The sequence below is a fragment of the Gorilla gorilla genome, chromosome 20 (assembly GCF_029281585.2).
Source record: "Gorilla gorilla gorilla isolate KB3781 chromosome 20, NHGRI_mGorGor1-v2.1_pri, whole genome shotgun sequence".
Lineage (NCBI taxonomy): Eukaryota > Metazoa > Chordata > Mammalia > Primates > Hominidae > Gorilla > Gorilla gorilla.
In genome coordinates, this window is record NC_073244.2 from 28,712,671 (window position 1) to 28,731,298 (window position 18,628).

The following is an 18,628-nucleotide window of genomic DNA, read 5'->3' on the forward strand; positions in this document are numbered from 1 at the left end:
TGAATGTTTAGTAAGGATTGAGGAATAGCTAAAAGGCTTGCCACATTCTTCACATTTGTAGGGTTTCCCTCCTGTATAAATTCCTTTATGTTCAGTAAGGGTTGAGAACTAATGAAAAGCTTTGCCACGTTTTTCACATTTGTAGGGCTTTTCCTCCAGTATGAATTCTTTTATGAGTAGTAAGGTGTGAGGACCAGTTGAAGTCTTTATCACATTCTTCGCATTTGTAGGGTTTCTCTCCAGTATGAATTCTCTTATGTTCCACAAGGTTTGAGGACCGGTTGAAGCCTTTGTCACATTCTTCACGTTTGTAGTGTTTCTCTCCAGCATGAATTTTCTTATGTGTAATAAAGGTTGAGGACTGTTTAAAAGCTTTGCCACATTCTTCACCTTTGTAGATTTTCTCTCCAGTATGAATTTTCTTGTTTACTAAAGACTGAGAATCAGCTGAAGGCTTTGCCACATTCTTCACATTTTTAGGGATTCTCTCCAGTATGAATTTTCTTATGATAACTAACAGTTGAGGATGACTTAAAAGCTTTGCCACATTCTTCACATTTGTAGGGTTTCTCTCCAGTATGAATTCTCTTGTGTCTAGTAAGGCTTGAGGATCTGCTGAAGGCTTTGCCACATTCTTCACATTTGTAGGGTTTCTCTCCAGTATGAATTATCTTATGTTCAGTAAGGATTGAGGACCAGCTGAAGGCTTTGCCACATTCTTCACATTTGTAGCGTTTCTCTCCAGTATGAATTATCTTATGTTTAGTAAGGATTGAGAACGTACTAAAGCCTTTGCCACATTCTTCACATTTGTAAGGTTTCTCTGCAGCATGAATTCTCTTGTGTTTAGTAAAGCTTGAGGACCAGGTGAAGGCTTTGCCACATTCTTCACATTTGTAGGGTTTCTCTCCAGCATGAATTCTCTTGTGTTCAGTAAGGCTTGAGGACCAGCTGAAGGCTTTGCCACATTCTTCACACTTGTAGGGTTTCTCTCCAGTATGAATTCTCTTATGTTCCATGAGCTTTGAGGATGAGTTGGAAGCTTTGCCACATTCTTCACATTTGTATGGCTTCTCTTCAGCATGAATTGCCTTATGTGTATTAAGGGTTGAGACCTTACTAAAGACTTTGCCACATCCTTCACATTTGTAGGGTTTCTCTCCAGTATGAATAATCTTATGTTTAGTAAGGATTGAGGATCGATTAAAAGCTTTCCCGCATTCTTCACATTTGTAGGGTTTCTCTCCAGCATGAATTCTCTTGTGTTCAGTAAGGCTTGAGGACCAGCTGAAGGCTTTGCCACATTCTTCACACTTGTAGGGTTTCTCTCCAGTATGAACTCTCTTATGTTCCATGAGCTTTGAGGACGAGTAGGAAGCTTTGCCACATTCTTCACATTTGTAGGGCTTCTCTTCAGCATGAATTGCCTTATGTGTATTAAGGGTTGAGACGCTACTAAAGCCTTTGCCACATTCTTCACATTTGTAGGGTTTCTCTCCAGTATGAATTATCTTATGTTTAGTAAGGATTGAGGATCGATTAAAAGCTTTCCCACATTCTTCACATTTATAGGGTTTCTCTCCAGCATGAATTCTCTTGTGTTCAGTAAGGCTTGAGGACCAGCTGAAGGCTTTGCCACATTCTTCACATTTGTAGGGTTTCTCTCCAGTATGAACTCTCTTATGTTCTGTAAGATTTGAGGACGAGTTGAAAGCTTTGCCACATTCTTCACATTTGTAGGGTTTCTCTCCAGTATGAATTATCTTATGTTTAGTAAGGATTGAGGATCGATTAAAAGCTTTGCCACATTGTTCACATTTGTAGGGTTTCTCTCCAGTATGAATTACCTTATGTTTAGTAAGGATTGAGAACTTACTAAAGGCTTTGCCACATTCTTCACATTTGTAGGGTTTCTCTCCAGTATGAATACTCTTATAATAAGTAAGGGTTGAGGACCAGTTAAAAGCTTTGCCATTTTCTTCACATTTGTAGGAATTCTCTCTGGTATAAATTCTTTCATGTTGAGATAGGTGTGAAAGCATGCAAAATGATCTGACATATTCTTTACATTTCAAACCTTTCTCTCCAGTATGCCTTATCTTATGTCTGTTTGAATTTGAACATTTATGAAAGATGTTTGCATATTTGCCACATTGAAATACTTTGCTCTGTGTAGTTGTTAAACTCTGGTTAAGTTTATTATAACCTTCTTTGTGCACGTTACACTCATCTACATTGGTACAACTAATTTTTAAGTGTAAATTCTCATGTCCACATTTGTCGTATCTTCTCAATATCATTTTTTGGAAAGAATCTTCTATGTCTTGCTCTGGCCAAAACTCTTGAGAAAAATGAGAACATATAACTGAAAAGAAATAAAAATAACAAATTAATCTACATATTAGACTCAGATAAGTACAGTTTCCAAATCTAACCTATAAAATTATTCAAACTACATAAGCAAGATGACATTGCAATATGACACAGGCCCTAATTCTTCATAGACATATAAATGTAATAAAAATATATAGACCAAAATACATATGTGAATAATTTATACATGAGTTAAGTGTGTGCATTTCCTCAATTAAGCCCAATGCAAAGAGCCACATAGAAAACAAGAAAAGTTTGTTAAATTTAACCAATACAACTCTTTCTGCTCCTCAATATTACCTAGTCCCTTCAGAAGCAAATTGTCCATTTCTGATTTTTTTTTTAAGGAAAGTAAAATATTGACACATCCAATTTAATTTTTGTCTTCTACGGCTCTTTCCACACACTGGTTTCTGTCTCTCATGACATAAAGTGCTGAAATACATGGTGGTATACTTTGAAGTGAAAGTTTGAGCCTGCTGAGACCAAAGGTAAATGCACTGCAGCAGAGCACTGCAGTGCCACAGAGAGAGAACAGGTGTACCAAGTGATTACTTTTCAGAAGAAACATAAATAGTCTCTTTTAACTAAAAATAAACACAAAATTTCAGACAAGACAAACCTGAAGATGTTTGAGAGACCCACATAATCTCTAGCCAAGACCATTATTTTCTGACTATGCCAGGACAAAGCTACATTATAAATTTTGTGACAGGTGGCCTTTTTAAATGTCCAAATCTCAAAGATTCCAGTCTATACAAAATAGGGCAATATAATCTTATCAAAAATATTATAAAGTTTTCAGAAAGAAACCATTGAAAATGTATATACTAATTTTAAAAATTGAATAGCACTCAATGAGTGAAGCAGGAACACAAAAGACTATAGAAAATGAGAAAAATGAGGATAAGAACAAAATAACCAGTGAATTGTCAACAAAAGATTTGCAGGATAGAAGAGAACAGTGTGATATAGTCAAAGTTCTAAAAAAAAAAAAAACAAACAAACAAACAAAAAACAAACAAAAAAAAAGAAGCTATAAAGTGAGAATAAATACCATCAGCAAATCTGTCCTGCCTAAAAGAAAAAAAAAAAGAGCTTTCAAAATAACCAAATTCTTAAAAAGTATATTTTGCACTGCATACGTCTTCCATAGGAAAGATGCTGAAAGTAGTTCTTACCAATGAAAATGACATAATGTAAGAAAACAACACCTAGTCATATAAAAATACATTATTTTCTAGGAAAGATATGCACACACACAAAAAACTGAATTTCTAGCATTATTCTAATGGTGCAGAAAACATTTTTAATTATTCTCTAACATTTGAGAGATAAAAGCACAGGAATTATTATAAACATCTGTTAATGAATATACAACATAAATAGATAAATGTAGCAACATCAGTGAAAAATTTAAGAGCAGACATAATAAGCAGGACTTTTTTATGCAACTGAAGTTAATTTTTCACCTGATTAAAATATATTGTTTTATTTTTAGAGGTTTTATGTAATCCCCAAGATACCACACAAAAAATCTGTATACATACACAAAAGAAAAATAAGAAAATGAAAGCATATCAATATGAAAACCAGAAAGAAACAAAGGAAGACAGAAAGAGAAAATGAGGGACAAGATGCAAGAATTAAATAGGTAATAAAATAAAAGTAACTCCTTTACTTTCAGAAAATTATTTAAATATATGGAAAATTAACTTTCAAATCAACAGAATTTTAATAGATTGATTAATATTTTTTCTTTTGAGACAAAGTTTTACTCTTGTTGCCCAGGCTAGAGTGCAATGACACTATCTCAGCTCACCGTAACCTCTGCCACCCAGGTTCAAGCAGTTCTCCTGCCTCACACTCCCGAGTAGCTGGGATTACAAAAGTCTACCAACACTACCAGTTAATTTATGTATTTTTAGTAGAGATGAGGTTTCACAATGTTGGCCAGGCTGGTCTGGAACCCCTCACCTTGGGTGATCCACCTGCCTTGGCCACCTAAAGTGCTAGGATTATAGGCATGAGCTGCCGTGCCCAGGTTATTAAAAAAATTTTAAATATCAAGATCCAACTTGCCTTTCTACAAGAGTCAGTTGAAATCTAATGTTAAAAAGACTCAAAGTGGCAAGATGGAAGTAGACATTTCATGCAAATATTAGTCAAGTGAGAGCAGAAGAGGTCAAAATAATATTACACAAGCTAAAACTTAAGTCAAAGACTCATATTTTATAAAATGCACTTGACAATGAAACTCCAAAGAGACAAAGAAAGATATTAAAAAATAATAGATTAACTGGGAATCTGTGAAAAGTCTGAATGTGTGTGTATGTGTGTGTCTCACATTAGGATTACAAATACATAAAGCAAATATTGACAGAATAGAAGAAACACAAGGAGATCAATATAATTATAGTAGGATATTATTATACCACACTTTCGGTAATAAAAATGAAAATAGAGGAGGCTGGCAAGATGGCCAAATAGGAACAGCTCTGATCTGCAGCTCCCAGCAAGACTGACATAGAAGGTGGGTGGTTTCTGCATTTCCAACTGAGGTACCCGGTTTATCTCAATGGGACTGGTTGAACAGTGGATGCAGCTCATGGAGGGTGAGCCGAAGTGGGGTGCAGTGTTGCCTCATCCAGGAAGTGCAAGGGGTTGGGGAACTCCCTCTCCTAGCCAAAGGAAGGGTTTAGGGACTGTACCATAAAGAACAGTGCTCTCCAGCCCAGATACTGTGCTTTTCCATGGTCTTCACAACCCACAGACCAGAAGATTCACTCTGGTGCCTATGACACCAGGGGCCTGGGTTTCAAGCACAAAACTGGGAGGCCGTTTGGGCAGACACCAAACTAGCTGCAAGAGTTTTTTCTTTTTTTTCCCCCCATACCCCAGTATGGCGCCCAGAAGGCCAGTGAGACAGAACCATTCACTCCCCTGGAAAGAAGGCTGAAGCCAGGGAGTCAAGTGGCCTGGCTCAGTGGGTCCCACACCATGGAGCCCAGCAAACTAGGACCCACTGGCTTAAAATTCTGGCTGCAAGCACAGCAGTCTAAGCTTGACCTGGGAAGCTCGAGCTTGGTGGGGGAAGGGCGTCTGCCATTGCTGAGGCTTGAGTAGGCAGTTTTACCCTCACAGTGTAAACAAAGCCACCCAGAAGATTGAACTGGGTGGAGCCCACCGCAGCTAGCAAGACCAGACTGTATCTCCAGGTTCCTCCTCTTTGGGCAGGGCATCTTTGAAAAAAAAAAAAAAAAAAAAGGCAGCAGCCACAGTCGGGGGCATATAGTAAAAACACCCATCTCCCTGGGACAGAGCACCTGGGGGAAGGGATAGCTGGGAGTACAGCTTCAGCAGACTTAAACATCCCTGCTGGACAACTCTGAAGAGAGCAGTGCATCTACCAGCACAGCGTTCAAGCTCTGCTAAGGGTCATACTGCCACCTCAAGTTGGTCCCTGACACCCGTGTCTCCTGATTAAGAGACACCTCCCAGTAGAAGCTGATAGACACCTCATACAAGAGAGCTCTGGCTGGCATCTGGCAGGTGGCCTCTGGGAAAAAGCTTCCAGAGGAAGGAACAGGCAGCAATCTTTGTTATTCTGCAGCCTCTGCTGGTGATACCCAGGAAAAAGGGTCTGGAGTGGACCTCCAGCAAGGTCTAGCAGATCTGCAGCAGGGGGGCCTGACTGTTAAAAGGAAAACTAACAAACAGAAAGGAATAGAAGCAACATCTACAAAAAGGATGTTTACTCAGAGACACCATCCGAAGGTCATCAACATCAAAGACCAAAAGTCAATAAATCCATAAAGATGAGGAGAAACCAGTGCAAAAAGGCTGAAAATTCCAAAAACCAGAATGCCTATTCTCCCCCAAAGGATCACAACTCATAACCAGCAAAAAAAAAAAACCAAAACTGAATGGAGAATGAGTTTGACGAATTGACAAATTCAAATTTGCAAATTTCAGAGGTGGGTAATAACAAACTCCTCCAAGCTAAAGGAGCGTGTTCTAACCCAATGCCAGGAAGCTAAGAACCTTGAAAAAAGGTTAGAAGGATTGCTAATGAGAATAATCAGTTTAGAGAAGAACATAAATGACCTGATGGAGATGAAAAACACAGCACGAGAACTTCGTGAAGCATGCATAAGTATCAATAGCTGAATCGATAATGCAGAAGAAAGGATATCAGAGATTGAAGATCAACTTAATGAAATAAAGCAAGAATACAAGATTAGAGAAAAAAGAATAAAGAGAAACAAACAAAGCCTCCAAGAAATATGGGACTATGTGAAAGGACCAAATCTTCATTTGATTGGGGTACCTGAAAGTGATGGGGAAAATGGAACCAAGTAGGAAAACACTCTTCAGGATATCATCCAGGAGAATGTCCCCAACATAGCAAGACAGGCCAACATTCAAATTCAGAAAATACAGAGAACACCACAAAGATGCTCCTCGAGAATAGCAACCCCAAGACAGAGAATCGTCAGATTCACCAAGGTTGAAATGAAGAAAAAAATGTTGAGGGCAGCCACACAGAAATGTAGGGTTACCCACAAAGCAAAGCCCATCAGACTAGCAGTGGATCTCTCTGCAGAAACCCTACAAGCCAGAAGACTGGGGGGCCAATATTCAACATTCTTAAAGATAGGAATTTTCAACCCAGAATTTCATATCCAGCCAAACTAAGCTTCATAAGCGAAGGTGAAATAAAATCCTTTACAGACAAGCAAATGCTGAGAGATTTTGTCACCACCAGGCCTGCCTTACAAGAGCTCCTAAAGGAAGCACTAAACATCAAAAGGAACAACTGGTAAACCAGCCACTGCAAAAACATACCAAATTGTAAAGACCATCGACACTATGAAGAAACTGCATCAACTAATGGGCAAAATAACCAGCTAGCATCACAATGACAGGATCAAATTCACACATAACAATATTAACCTTAAATGTAAACAGGCTAAATGCCCCAATTAAAAGACACAGACTGGCAAATTGAATAAAGATTCAAGATCCAAGAAAGTGCTGTATTCAGGAGATCCATCTCACATGCAAAGACACATATAGGCTCAAAATAAATTGATGGAGGAATATTTACCAAGCAAATGGAAAGCAAAAGAAAGCAGAGGCTGCAATTCTATTCTCTGATAAAACAGATGTTCAGCCAACAAAGATCAAAAGAGACAAAGATGGGCATTACATAATGGTAAAAGGATCAATGCAACAAGAAGAGCTAACTATCGTAAATATATATGCGCCCAATACAGGAGCACCCAGAATCATAAAGCAAGTTCTTAAAGACCTACAAAGAAACTTAGATTCCCATACTGTAATAGTGGGAGACTTTAACACCCCACTGTCAATATTAGACAGATAAATGAGACAAAAAACTAACAAGGATGTTCAGGACTTGAACTCAAGCAGACCTAATAGACATCTACAGGGCTCTACCCCAAATCAACAGAATATACATTCTTCTCAGCATCACATCACACTTATTCTAAAATTAACCACATAATTGGAAGTAAAACAATCCTCAGCAAAAGTAAAAAATCAGAAATAATAACAAACAGTCTCTCAGACCACAGTGCAATCAAATTAGAACTCAGGATTGAGAAACTCACTCAAAGCCGTACAATTACATGGAAAATGAACAACCTGCTCCTGAATGACTACAGGGTAAATAATTAAATAAAGGCAGAAATAAAAAAGTTCTTTGAAACCAATGAGAACAAAGACAAAACATACCAGAATCTCTGGGACACAGACAAAGCAGCAGTGTCTACAAAATTTGTAGCACTAAATGCCCACAAGAGAAAGCAGGAAAGATCTAAAATTGACAACTTAAAATCACAATTAAAAGAACTAGAGAAGAACAAACAAATTGAAACCCTAGCAGAATACAAGAAATAACTAAGAACAGAGCAGAACTGAAGGAGATAGACACAAAAAACCCTTCAAAAAAAAAATCAATGAATCCAGGAGCTATTTTTTTTTTCAAAAAGATCAACAAAATAGATAGACTGCTAGCCAGTCTAAAAAGGAAGAAAGGAGAGAAGAATCAAATAGATGCAATCAAAAATAATAAAGGTGACACCGTCACTGATTCCACAGAAATACAAACTACCATGAGAGAATACTATAAACGTCTCTATGCAAATAAACTAGAAAATCTAGAAGAAATGAATAAATCCCAGGACACATACACCCTCCCAAGTCTAAATCAGGAAGAAGTCAAATCCCTGCATAGACCAATAACAAGTTCTGAAATTGAGGCGGTACTTATGGGCCTACCAACCAAAAATGTCCAGAATCTGATGGATTCACAGCCTTCGTACCAGAGGTACAAAGAAGAGCCGATTCTTTCTGAAACTATTCCCAACAATAGAAAAAGAGGGACTCTTCCATAACTCATTTTATGAGGACAGCATCATCCTGATACCAAAGCCTGGCAGAGACACAACAAAAAAAGAAAATTTCAGGCCAATATCCCTGATGAACATTGATGCAAAACTCCTCAATAAAATACTGGTAAACTGAATCCAGCAGCACATCAAAAAGCTTATCCACCAAGATCAAGTCAGCTTCATCCCTGGAATGCAAAGGTTTGTTCAACATACACAAATCAATAAATGTAATCTATCACATAAACAGAACCAATGACAAAAACCACATGATTATCTCAATAGATGCAGGAAAGGCTTTCGACAAAATTCAACACCTTTTGTGCTAAAAACTCTCACTAAACTAGGTAGAGATGGAACATATCTCAAAATAATAAGAGGTATTTATGACAAACCCACAGACAATATCATACTGAATGGGCAAAACTGTAAGCATTCCCTTTGAAAACTGGCACAAGACAAGGATGCCCTCTCTCACCACTCCTATTCAACATAGTATTGGAAGTTCTGGTGAGGGCAATCAGGCAAGAAAAAGAAATAAATGATATTCAAATAGGAAAAGAGGAAGTCAAATAGTCTCTATTTGCAGATGACATGTTTGTATATTTAGAAAACCCCATTGTCTCAGCCCAAAATCTACCTAAGCTGATAAGCAACTTCAGCAAAGTCTCAGGATAGAAAATCAATGTGAAAAAATCACAAGCATTCTTATACACCAATAATAGAGAGACAAATCATGAGTGAACTCCCATTTACAATTGCTACAAAGAGAATAAAATACCTAGGAATACAACTCACAAGGGATGTGAAGGAACTCTTCAAGGAGAACTACAAACCACAGCTCAAGAAAATAAGAGAGGACACAAACAAATGGAAGAACATTCCACGCTCATGCATAGGAACAATCAATATCGTGAAAATGGCCATACTGCCCAAAGTAATTTACAGATTCAATGCCATTCCCATCAAGCTACCATTTACTTTCTTCACAGAATTAGAAAAAACTACTTTAAATTTCATATGGAACCAAAAAAAAAAATCTCACATGGCCAAGACAATCCTAAGCAAAAAGAACAAAGCTGGAGGCATCATGATACCTGACTTCAAATTATACTACAAGGCTACAGTAACCAAAACAGTATGGTACTGGTATCCAAACAGATATATAGACAACTGAAACAGAACAGAACCCTCAGAAATAACCTCACACATCTACAACCATCTGATCTTTGACAAACCTGACAAAAACAAGAAATGGGGAAAGGATTCCCTATTTAATAAATGATGTTGAAAAAACTTGCTAGCCATATGCAGAAAAATGAAACTGGACCCCTTCCTTACACCTTATACAAAAATTAACTCAAATTGATTTAAAGATGTAAAAGATTTAAAGATGATGTAATACCCCAAACCATAAAAATCCTAGAAGAAAACCTAGAGAATATTACTCAGGACACAAGCATGGGCAAAGACTTCATGACTAAAAGAGCAAAAGCAATGGCAATGAAAGCCAAAATTGACAAAAGGGACCTAATTTAACTAAAGAGCTTCTACACAGCAAAACAAACTATCATCAGAGTGAACAGGCAACCTACAGAATGGGAGAAAAATTTTGCAATCTATCCATCTGACAAAGGGCTAATATCCAGGATCTACAAAGAACTTAAACAAATTTACAAGAAAAAAAACAAACAACCCCATCAAAAATTGGGCAAAGGATATGAACAGACACTTCTCAAAAGAAGACATTTATGCAGCGAACAGACACATGAAAAAAAGCACATCATTACTGGTCATTAGAGAAATGTAAGTCAAAACCAAAATGAGATACCATCTCACACCAGTTAGAATGGAGATCATTAAGAAGCCAGGAAACAACAGATGCTGCAAAGATGTGGAGAAGTAGAAAAGCTTTTACACTGCTGACTGGAGTGTAAATTAGTTCAGCCATTGTGGAAGACAATGTGGCGATTCCTCAAGGATCTAGAACTAGAAATACCATTTGACCCAGTAATCCCATTACTGGGTATATAATCAAAAGTTTATAAATCATTCTACTATAAAGACACATGCACATGTATGTTTACTGCAGCACTATTCACAATAGCAAAGATTTGGAACCAAGCCAAATGCCCATCAGTAATATACTGGATAAAGAAAATGTGGTACATATACACCATGGAATACTATGCAGCCATAAAAAAAATGAGTTCACGTCCTTTGCAGGGACACGGATGAAGCTGGAAACCATCATTCTCAGCAAACTAACACAAGAACAGAAAACAAAACACAGCATGTTCTCAAATATACAGGAATTTAACAAAACACTTGAGCATGCTCTTATGCAAAGGTTGTAATAATTAATACTGTAAAGATGTTCATCCTGCTCAATGTAATCTACACAGTTAATGAAATGTTCCTCAAATTTCTCACTGCATTTTTGAAAAAATAGAAACAGCAACCCTAAAAGTATATAGAATCTCAAAAGACAATACCCAACAATCTTAAAAAAATAATAATAAAGCAATGTTGCAGGCATTAAAGTTCCTGATTTCAAAAGACATTCCAAGCTACAGAATTAAAACAATCTGGTTAAGTATAAGGATGAAAAATTAGACTAATAAAATAGAATGCAACTATATATATATAATATATATATATATATATATATATATATATATATACACACACACACACTTTAAGATATATGGTCATATGAGGAGTCATTTACATAGCAATAATTATTACTGTAAACTAATAAGTAAAGGCAATGCAAATTTGTTACCAAATCATTCAGTAAATATAATTTGAAATATAAAAATACTGGAATATCACTCAGTTTTCAAAAGCAGAAATTATAAAGCAATTATAAAGATAAATCTTGATAACATTATGCAAAATGAAATGAGTCAGCCACAAAAAGACAAAGATTCTATGAGATAGATAGATATAAAGCAATTACACTCTTAGAAACAGATAAAAAGAAAAAGGTCCCCTATTTGCTTAACCCCCAACAGCAAGAAAGTCTGTCAGTCATCCACGACAAAAATGTCTTAATGAGAGAACCAGACATCATGGTTAACATCTGTAATGACAGCTACATGGTATAGAAAGGTTGGAGAATTGCTGCAGGCCAAAACTTTAAGACCAACCTGGGTTATGTAGTGAGACCTTATCTCAAAAATAAGTGCCTTTAAGAGAGCTTTGAGATCCAGTGAGGGAATTGTGAAACTTTGCTAAAGCCCAAGATTGAGGAGCACCCTTTTCAGAAGGCAAGCTTTCATTCAGGTGGCAAACTAGAGGACCCCTGCTCTTGACTACAGACCAGAAAATTTCCCACCCTACTTGGTCCCACAGAGAATTTTGAACTTACTCTGTAACCATCCCAAACTCCTCCCAGCCACAGTCTGTGAGAGGTCTTGGTCTTCCAGAGGCTTGGAGACTGATACCCATTTAGAGCCATGCTGGCAGGCCTGCAGAGCTTGGTCCTTACTGTCGTCCCAATAGCAGTTCCATGACTCAGTTCCAGCTTCCTAAGCCACAGTTCATGGCCAGTTCTGCCTACATAGAATCCCACAGTGACCTCAGAAATCCTCTCTGGTACTCAATGAAAGCCATACTAATCCACATCCTAATATAAAGCCCACCATATGCAGACTTGACTGTAGAAACCTGCCCTAGCATCTACCCTACTGAGCAACGTCCTGAAGGATATTTACTCTGTCCAAAAATAAAATGGGAATTACAACTCCCCAAGCCCCTTGTAATAAGCCAACCCTAGTGCAGAGCCAGCAGCCTTGTGACCAAGCTACAACCCCACTCTACTACAAACCCAGAGGGCATTCTATCACCCTGGGGGCCCCAAAAAAGAAGATTTTTACCCTCTGAAACCAGTTTATAAAAATTTTAAGAGGTGTTTACTCCTTCAAATTCAGACACCAACACAAAAGCATATTGTGCCACTGTCAATGCTTCTATCTTAACACAGCACTTGAAGTATGTGGAAGAATAATTAGTCAAAAAAATTTTTAAGTCACTGAAATTGAAGGCAAATAAGTAAAACATTGCTGTTTGTAGATCATGCAATGTTCTCTATAAAAAACCATAAACAGTACATTAAAATCTTTTCAAACTAATAAATACACTCAGCAAATTAGCAAAATATAAAATTAACATACAAGTATAAGTTATGATTCCATACACTTAAACTATCTGATAAAATAGAGAAAGAAAACCATCTTATTTACAATAGCACTAAAATAATAAATATCTGAGAACAAATTTAATTGAGGAGCTGAAAAACTTTTCAAGGATTTATCAGTGAAAAATGAGAGGACACAAATAAATTTAAATATATTTTATGTCTATAGATTCAAATAAATGTTAAAATACCATATTACCCAAAGTGATCTCTAGATTCAGTAAACTCTGTCAATATTCCAGTGTTTTTTTCACAGTAATGAAAAATACAATCATAAAATTTACATGAAGCTACAAGAAACTGTGAATAGCCAAAGCAATCTGGAGGAAAAATAAAAAAGCAGAAGGATATTATACTTTATAATTTCAAACTATATTTCAAGACTATAGTAATAAAAACAGAATGAAATGTGCAGAAAAATGAACCAAAAAAATCCCAATGATACAGAAACCACTACTCTCACACACTTCAGAGATGATGGAAAAAGAGAACTTAAAAGATAGTTTAACATGGAGTACCTTAAAATTACGTGGATATTTATGTGTCCACAAAAACAAACAAAAAAAGTCAGATTGCACTCTCTTGTATGCCATGAACAGTACTTTGGCTATCACTGTAAACTTGAAGGAAAATTACTTAAGGGAGAGAAGAATTCTTAGAAATTTTAAAAGCATAAGATAGAAGATGCCCCTGTGTGAGAGAAAATTAAAAAATAAAAATAAAAATTAGCTTCCCAGAAACAACTACTTTTGGAACACAGCTTCCCAAATGACTTTAAGGACTGGCTTCCTCATTGACTTTGGACTTCTCATTCATGTTGTCTGTATTCACTCTCACCTACCTGGGGGTTCTTCCACCATCTCATGTCTCTTCATATTCCAGGGCTCTTTTCCTTGCTCCAGAAAAATGATCAGGTCTGGCTTAAAGGCAGCAATACCTGTTTTATTAAAAATGAACAACATCCATCTTGCTCATATTCTCCAATTACCAACTTAGTAATGTGCTCAGTAAAGAGGATGTAATAGAATATTCTAATACATTTATCCCAAAATACTAAATTATAACATGTCTGTTGAAGAAAAACGTTATGTGCAGTTGCTTAAAGTTCTGTTGAAACAGTCTGGAGCTCAAGTTAATTCACAAACATTAAGCTTCTTCAGGAGGTTATTGCGCATAACCCATGGTTTCTGCAGGCAGGTACTCTCACTGTGGAAAACTGGAACAGAGTAGGAGATGGATTGAAATGGGTTCGTCAAAAAGGTCTTAAAGTAGACCCTTCTGTTTTTTTCTGCTTGGGGTTTGGTTTGCACGGTCCTACTGCCGCTGTCTCCTTATTCTGTCAGACAACAGGAGTCAGGTTTTGAGTCTCAAGAATTAAAAAGATAATTTCTTCCTCCAACAGTGCCTATTGAAAATAATGAGCAGGAGAAAGGGGAGAATTGTCCATTTGCTAAGCAGGAAAAAGGAGAGGAGAATTGGCCTCTGCTACCCCCTCCAATAACAGAAGTAGAAACTCCCATAAAAAAATTTTGCATGCTGATGCTGCGGCTAGGGAACCTTTAGGAACTTGTGCTTTTCCTATTACTGTGAGGCCTGATCCAAACAATCTGCAACATCTTTTACATGAGCACACTCCTGTACAGTTTAAATTACTGAAAGAATTAAAAGCTAGTGTGGTTAATAATAGAGTGCAAAGCCCATTCACTATAGGGCTGTTAGAATTGGTGTTCAGAGCCATGCACCTCCCACTCTTTGATATAAAACATTTGGGTTGCACTTGCTTATCCGCCAGTGCATACCTGATATGGAGCTTAAACTGGCAAGAAATGTGTGCAGATCAGGCTAGGTAGAATCACACTGCTGGTCAAGGAAACATTAGAGAGAAAATGGTGACAGGCAATGGCCCATTTTCAGATCTGGTACAATAATTAACATTCCCAGATGCTGCTTACCACTGGTCTGCCTTAGCCGCCAAGCATGCTTGGAGCACAATTCCTGAAGAGGGAGTTCCAGTGCAGTCTTTCTACATGTGATGCAGGGATCATGAGAGCCTTATGCACAATATATCACATGGCTGCAAGAGGCAGTGTGGCATCAGATCCCTAATGCCCCTGCTGCAGAAATGCTTACCATAATTCTAACCTATGAAAATGTAAATGCAGATTGCAAGTGTGCAATGGCTCCTGTGAGATCCACTAAAAGCTTGGGGAATTACCTTAAAGCTTGTCAGAATGCAGGAACTGAATTTCATTGTTCTACAATGTTAGCACAAGCAATGGCTAGTTTAGTAGTTGACAGATCTAAAAGGAGCCAAGGGTCAAACCCTAAAGTGGGAAAATGTTACAACTGTGGAAAAACTGGACATTTCAAAAAGGAATGCCACCAGATCTCAGGACAGAAAGGACCTTACAATGCGGTGCTCCCCACCCCGAGCAGAAAAAAACACCAGGATTCTGTCCTCGCTGTAACAAAGGGAATCACTGGGCTGTAACAATGGACATCATTGGGCGAATCAGTGCCGCTCAAAATTTCATCATAATAACACCCCCTCTAGGAAACAAGAAGGGACCCTGGACCCAGTCCCCTCAAACAATGACAGCATTCCCAGTTCAGGCCACAACCCCACTTCAAGGGTTGGTCCCAGGAGAAACATTGATTCCCTCTCCCCAGGAACACCAGGAAGTGCATGATTAGATCTCCCAGTCAGAGAAAGAATTACATTAGTTATAGGAGACAAACCTACCAAAGTACCCACTGTCATTTGGGGACCTATACCAGCAGGATACATGGGACTAATTTTAGGCAAAAGCTGCCTTAACTTGCAAGGCATCACTGTAATCCCAGGAGTAGTTGACTCCGATTATAAAGGAGAAATCCAAGTAGTTTTAATGTCACAAGATCTTTGGGTTTTTGAACTAGGGGAATATATAGTGCAATTATTGCTTATGCCCTGCAAATTACATCCTTTTCCACAAAAGGACAAATGAGGAAATAAAGGGTTTAGGAGCACAACTACATGAGAAATCTATCCATCACAACTCATAGCCTCTAATAGACTCACCTGTGTAGTACAAACTAAAGGAAAGAAATTTTATGGGCTTATGGAAACAGGAGCCGATGTGTCAGTAATACCCAGTAAGGATTAGCCCCCGTCTTGGCACATTTTGGGTTGCATCCCTGGGCTATGGATTTCTAATAATCTGTCCAAGCCTTGGGCTGCCACCCCTGCTTTGCACTTTGTGAAACTTCTTCTAACTCAACTTACTTATCGTGTCCGCAGACCCTTAGGCATGATAACTTTTGCTATTGTTTCCTTGGTCACACTAATAACTTCTATTGTGATGTCCTCTGTAGCTTTGCATAGTTCTATTCAACAGCTCAGTATGTGGAGAACTGGATGCAGATGCATACAACCAACCAAGCATGGCTACTAAAGAATAAAATTAACACTGAGTTATAAACAAGTGGCAATGTTGAAATCCATGGTTCTATGGTTAGGAGAACAATTACAAAACTTACAATTGAAAAAGCAATTGTGCTATCATTTAAATCACACTCATATATGTGTAACCAACGTAGAATATAACCAAAGCGAGTATCCATGGGACCTTGTGAAAGCCCATTTGCAGGGAGCTTTCACACCCAACATCACCTTTGATATTGTGAATTACAAAACAAAATTCTTGATTTAAATAAGCAAACTCAAGAGTTTCAGCCTTCTTTAGAAGACTGGACCGAATTCCAGCAAGGCCTGGAGAGCCTCAATCCTTGGACCTATCTAAAGCACCACACAAACATCTCATATGTAGTTTTTGGAGTAATGCTGTTCTGTCTCTGTTTTCTGTTCATAGTCTGTAAAATCCGACGGACCAATCACAAAATGAGAGCTGCCCAACCTGGCCTTACATTTATTTGATTAATGCATAAACAGGAAGGGGGAAATGTTGGGAGCTGAATGCCTGAGTGTTGTGACCAACTCAGCATTCCACTGGAGGCTATATGATCAAACAGCAAACTGTTTATCATGAGTGCAGAATGTGGGCAAACTTGCTGGTGCCATGCTCCTTGGAGTTATCTACTGGAACATCTGGAGAGTACTGTTCAAAGAATACAGTCATGCAGGCCTGCATTCAGTCAAGCAGCTGACCACAACCTCCCCCTTCTCCCTATCTCCTTTACTCAATAAATACAAAGGGCTATAGAAGCTCAGGACCCTTGTTCACCAGAAGCAAGGAGTCCGCGACCCCTTCTTCCAAATATACTCTTTTGTCTTTGTCTGTATTCTCGCATTCATCCTCCTTTGTTCAGTCCAATAAGGTCTGCAGCAAAATGAAACCTGTAGTATATACTAGGAATTGCGTATTAAAGTTATTCTCACCCAGGAAGACCAGGTTTCTGTAGTTCTCTAACATCACATTCCTATATAAATTCTGCTGTGTAGAGTCCAGGCATTGCCACTCCTCCAGAGAGAATTCTATGGCCACATCCCTAAATGTCAATGCTCCCTGGAAAACACACACAAACACATATATTTACCAATTGGTCATGGGCAGAATTTTTAATTTGACTCAAGGTAAAATGGAGAGAGTAGAGAGAGCTGGTTCTGACTTATATGAATGACTGAAATTATTCAATAAAATAGTTTTCAACACAGAAATGTTCACTAATGTATTCTCTAACTCTGAGAAAAGAAAAGTGGTATAAGATCCATAACATCTGTGTATATGTAATATTTTTCTAGAAAATAAAGTATAAAATTGAGGGCAAAAACTAACATGTACAATTTTGAGTGCTATATTTACATCATACAGAATTGTGTGCCAGGCATGGTGGCTCATGCCTGTAATCCCAGCACTTTGGGAGGCTGAGGTGGGCAGATCACCTGAGGTTGGGAGTTCGAGACCAGCCTGACCAACATGGTGAAACCCCGTCTCTACTAAAAACACAAAATTAGCCATGCATGGTGGCACATGGCTGTAATCCTAGCTACTCGGGAGGCTGAGGCAGGAGAATTGCTTGAACCCAGGAGGCGGAGGCTGCAGTGAGCCAAGATTCATTGCACTCTAGCTTGGGCAACAAGAGTGAAACTCCATCTCAAAAAAAAAAAAAAAAAAAATTCATCGTGTGTATTTTTCAGATGGAAAAGACATAGTTTTGTATATTATTCAGATGGAATAGACATGTTGAGTTAGAAGGTATGACTCAAATTTTAATGTGTGCAATAAGCTAGAGATCCTGTTAATGCAATTTTTTTTTTTTTCAGAAGATCTGGGATAAAGTCTGAGTTGCTGAATTTCTAATAAGCTCATCAGTATGCCAATGTTTTTGGCCCAAAAAGACTATTTTTTAAAACATCCAGTAATAGAATGAGCCTGTGTTTTTCTGTTTTTCTGGTTTGTAAACAAAGATAAGAGCCTTCATTTTCCAAAAGCAGACAAATGCAAAGGAAACCTAAGAAAGAAGGGCAGCTGTCAGATTAAATGTTTTGGTTTATTCACATCAGCTGCATAAAGATACTTAATGATGAAGAGGAAAATGATTAATTCCATAGTAAAAAAATGTGTCAGAGAGCTTATCAACCAAGTGATTTACTAACATCAACTACACTAGAACACATTTTTTTAATGTCCTGAAGGAC

General features: G+C 37.8%; 1 protein-coding gene across 1 annotated transcript in view; it reads right to left on the bottom strand.

Annotated features, from left to right (window-relative positions):
- Window positions 1–18,628, bottom strand: part of LOC101146634 (zinc finger protein 676-like) — a 47,318-nt gene that overhangs the window by 10,454 nt on the left and 18,236 nt on the right. Inside the window, 5 exon segments of the mRNA XM_055372304.2 lie at window positions 1–153; window positions 155–419; window positions 421–2,365; window positions 13,832–13,927; window positions 17,369–17,495. Coding sequence (XP_055228279.1) covers window positions 1–153; window positions 155–419; window positions 421–2,365; window positions 13,832–13,927; window positions 17,369–17,495 — 2,586 coding nt within the window.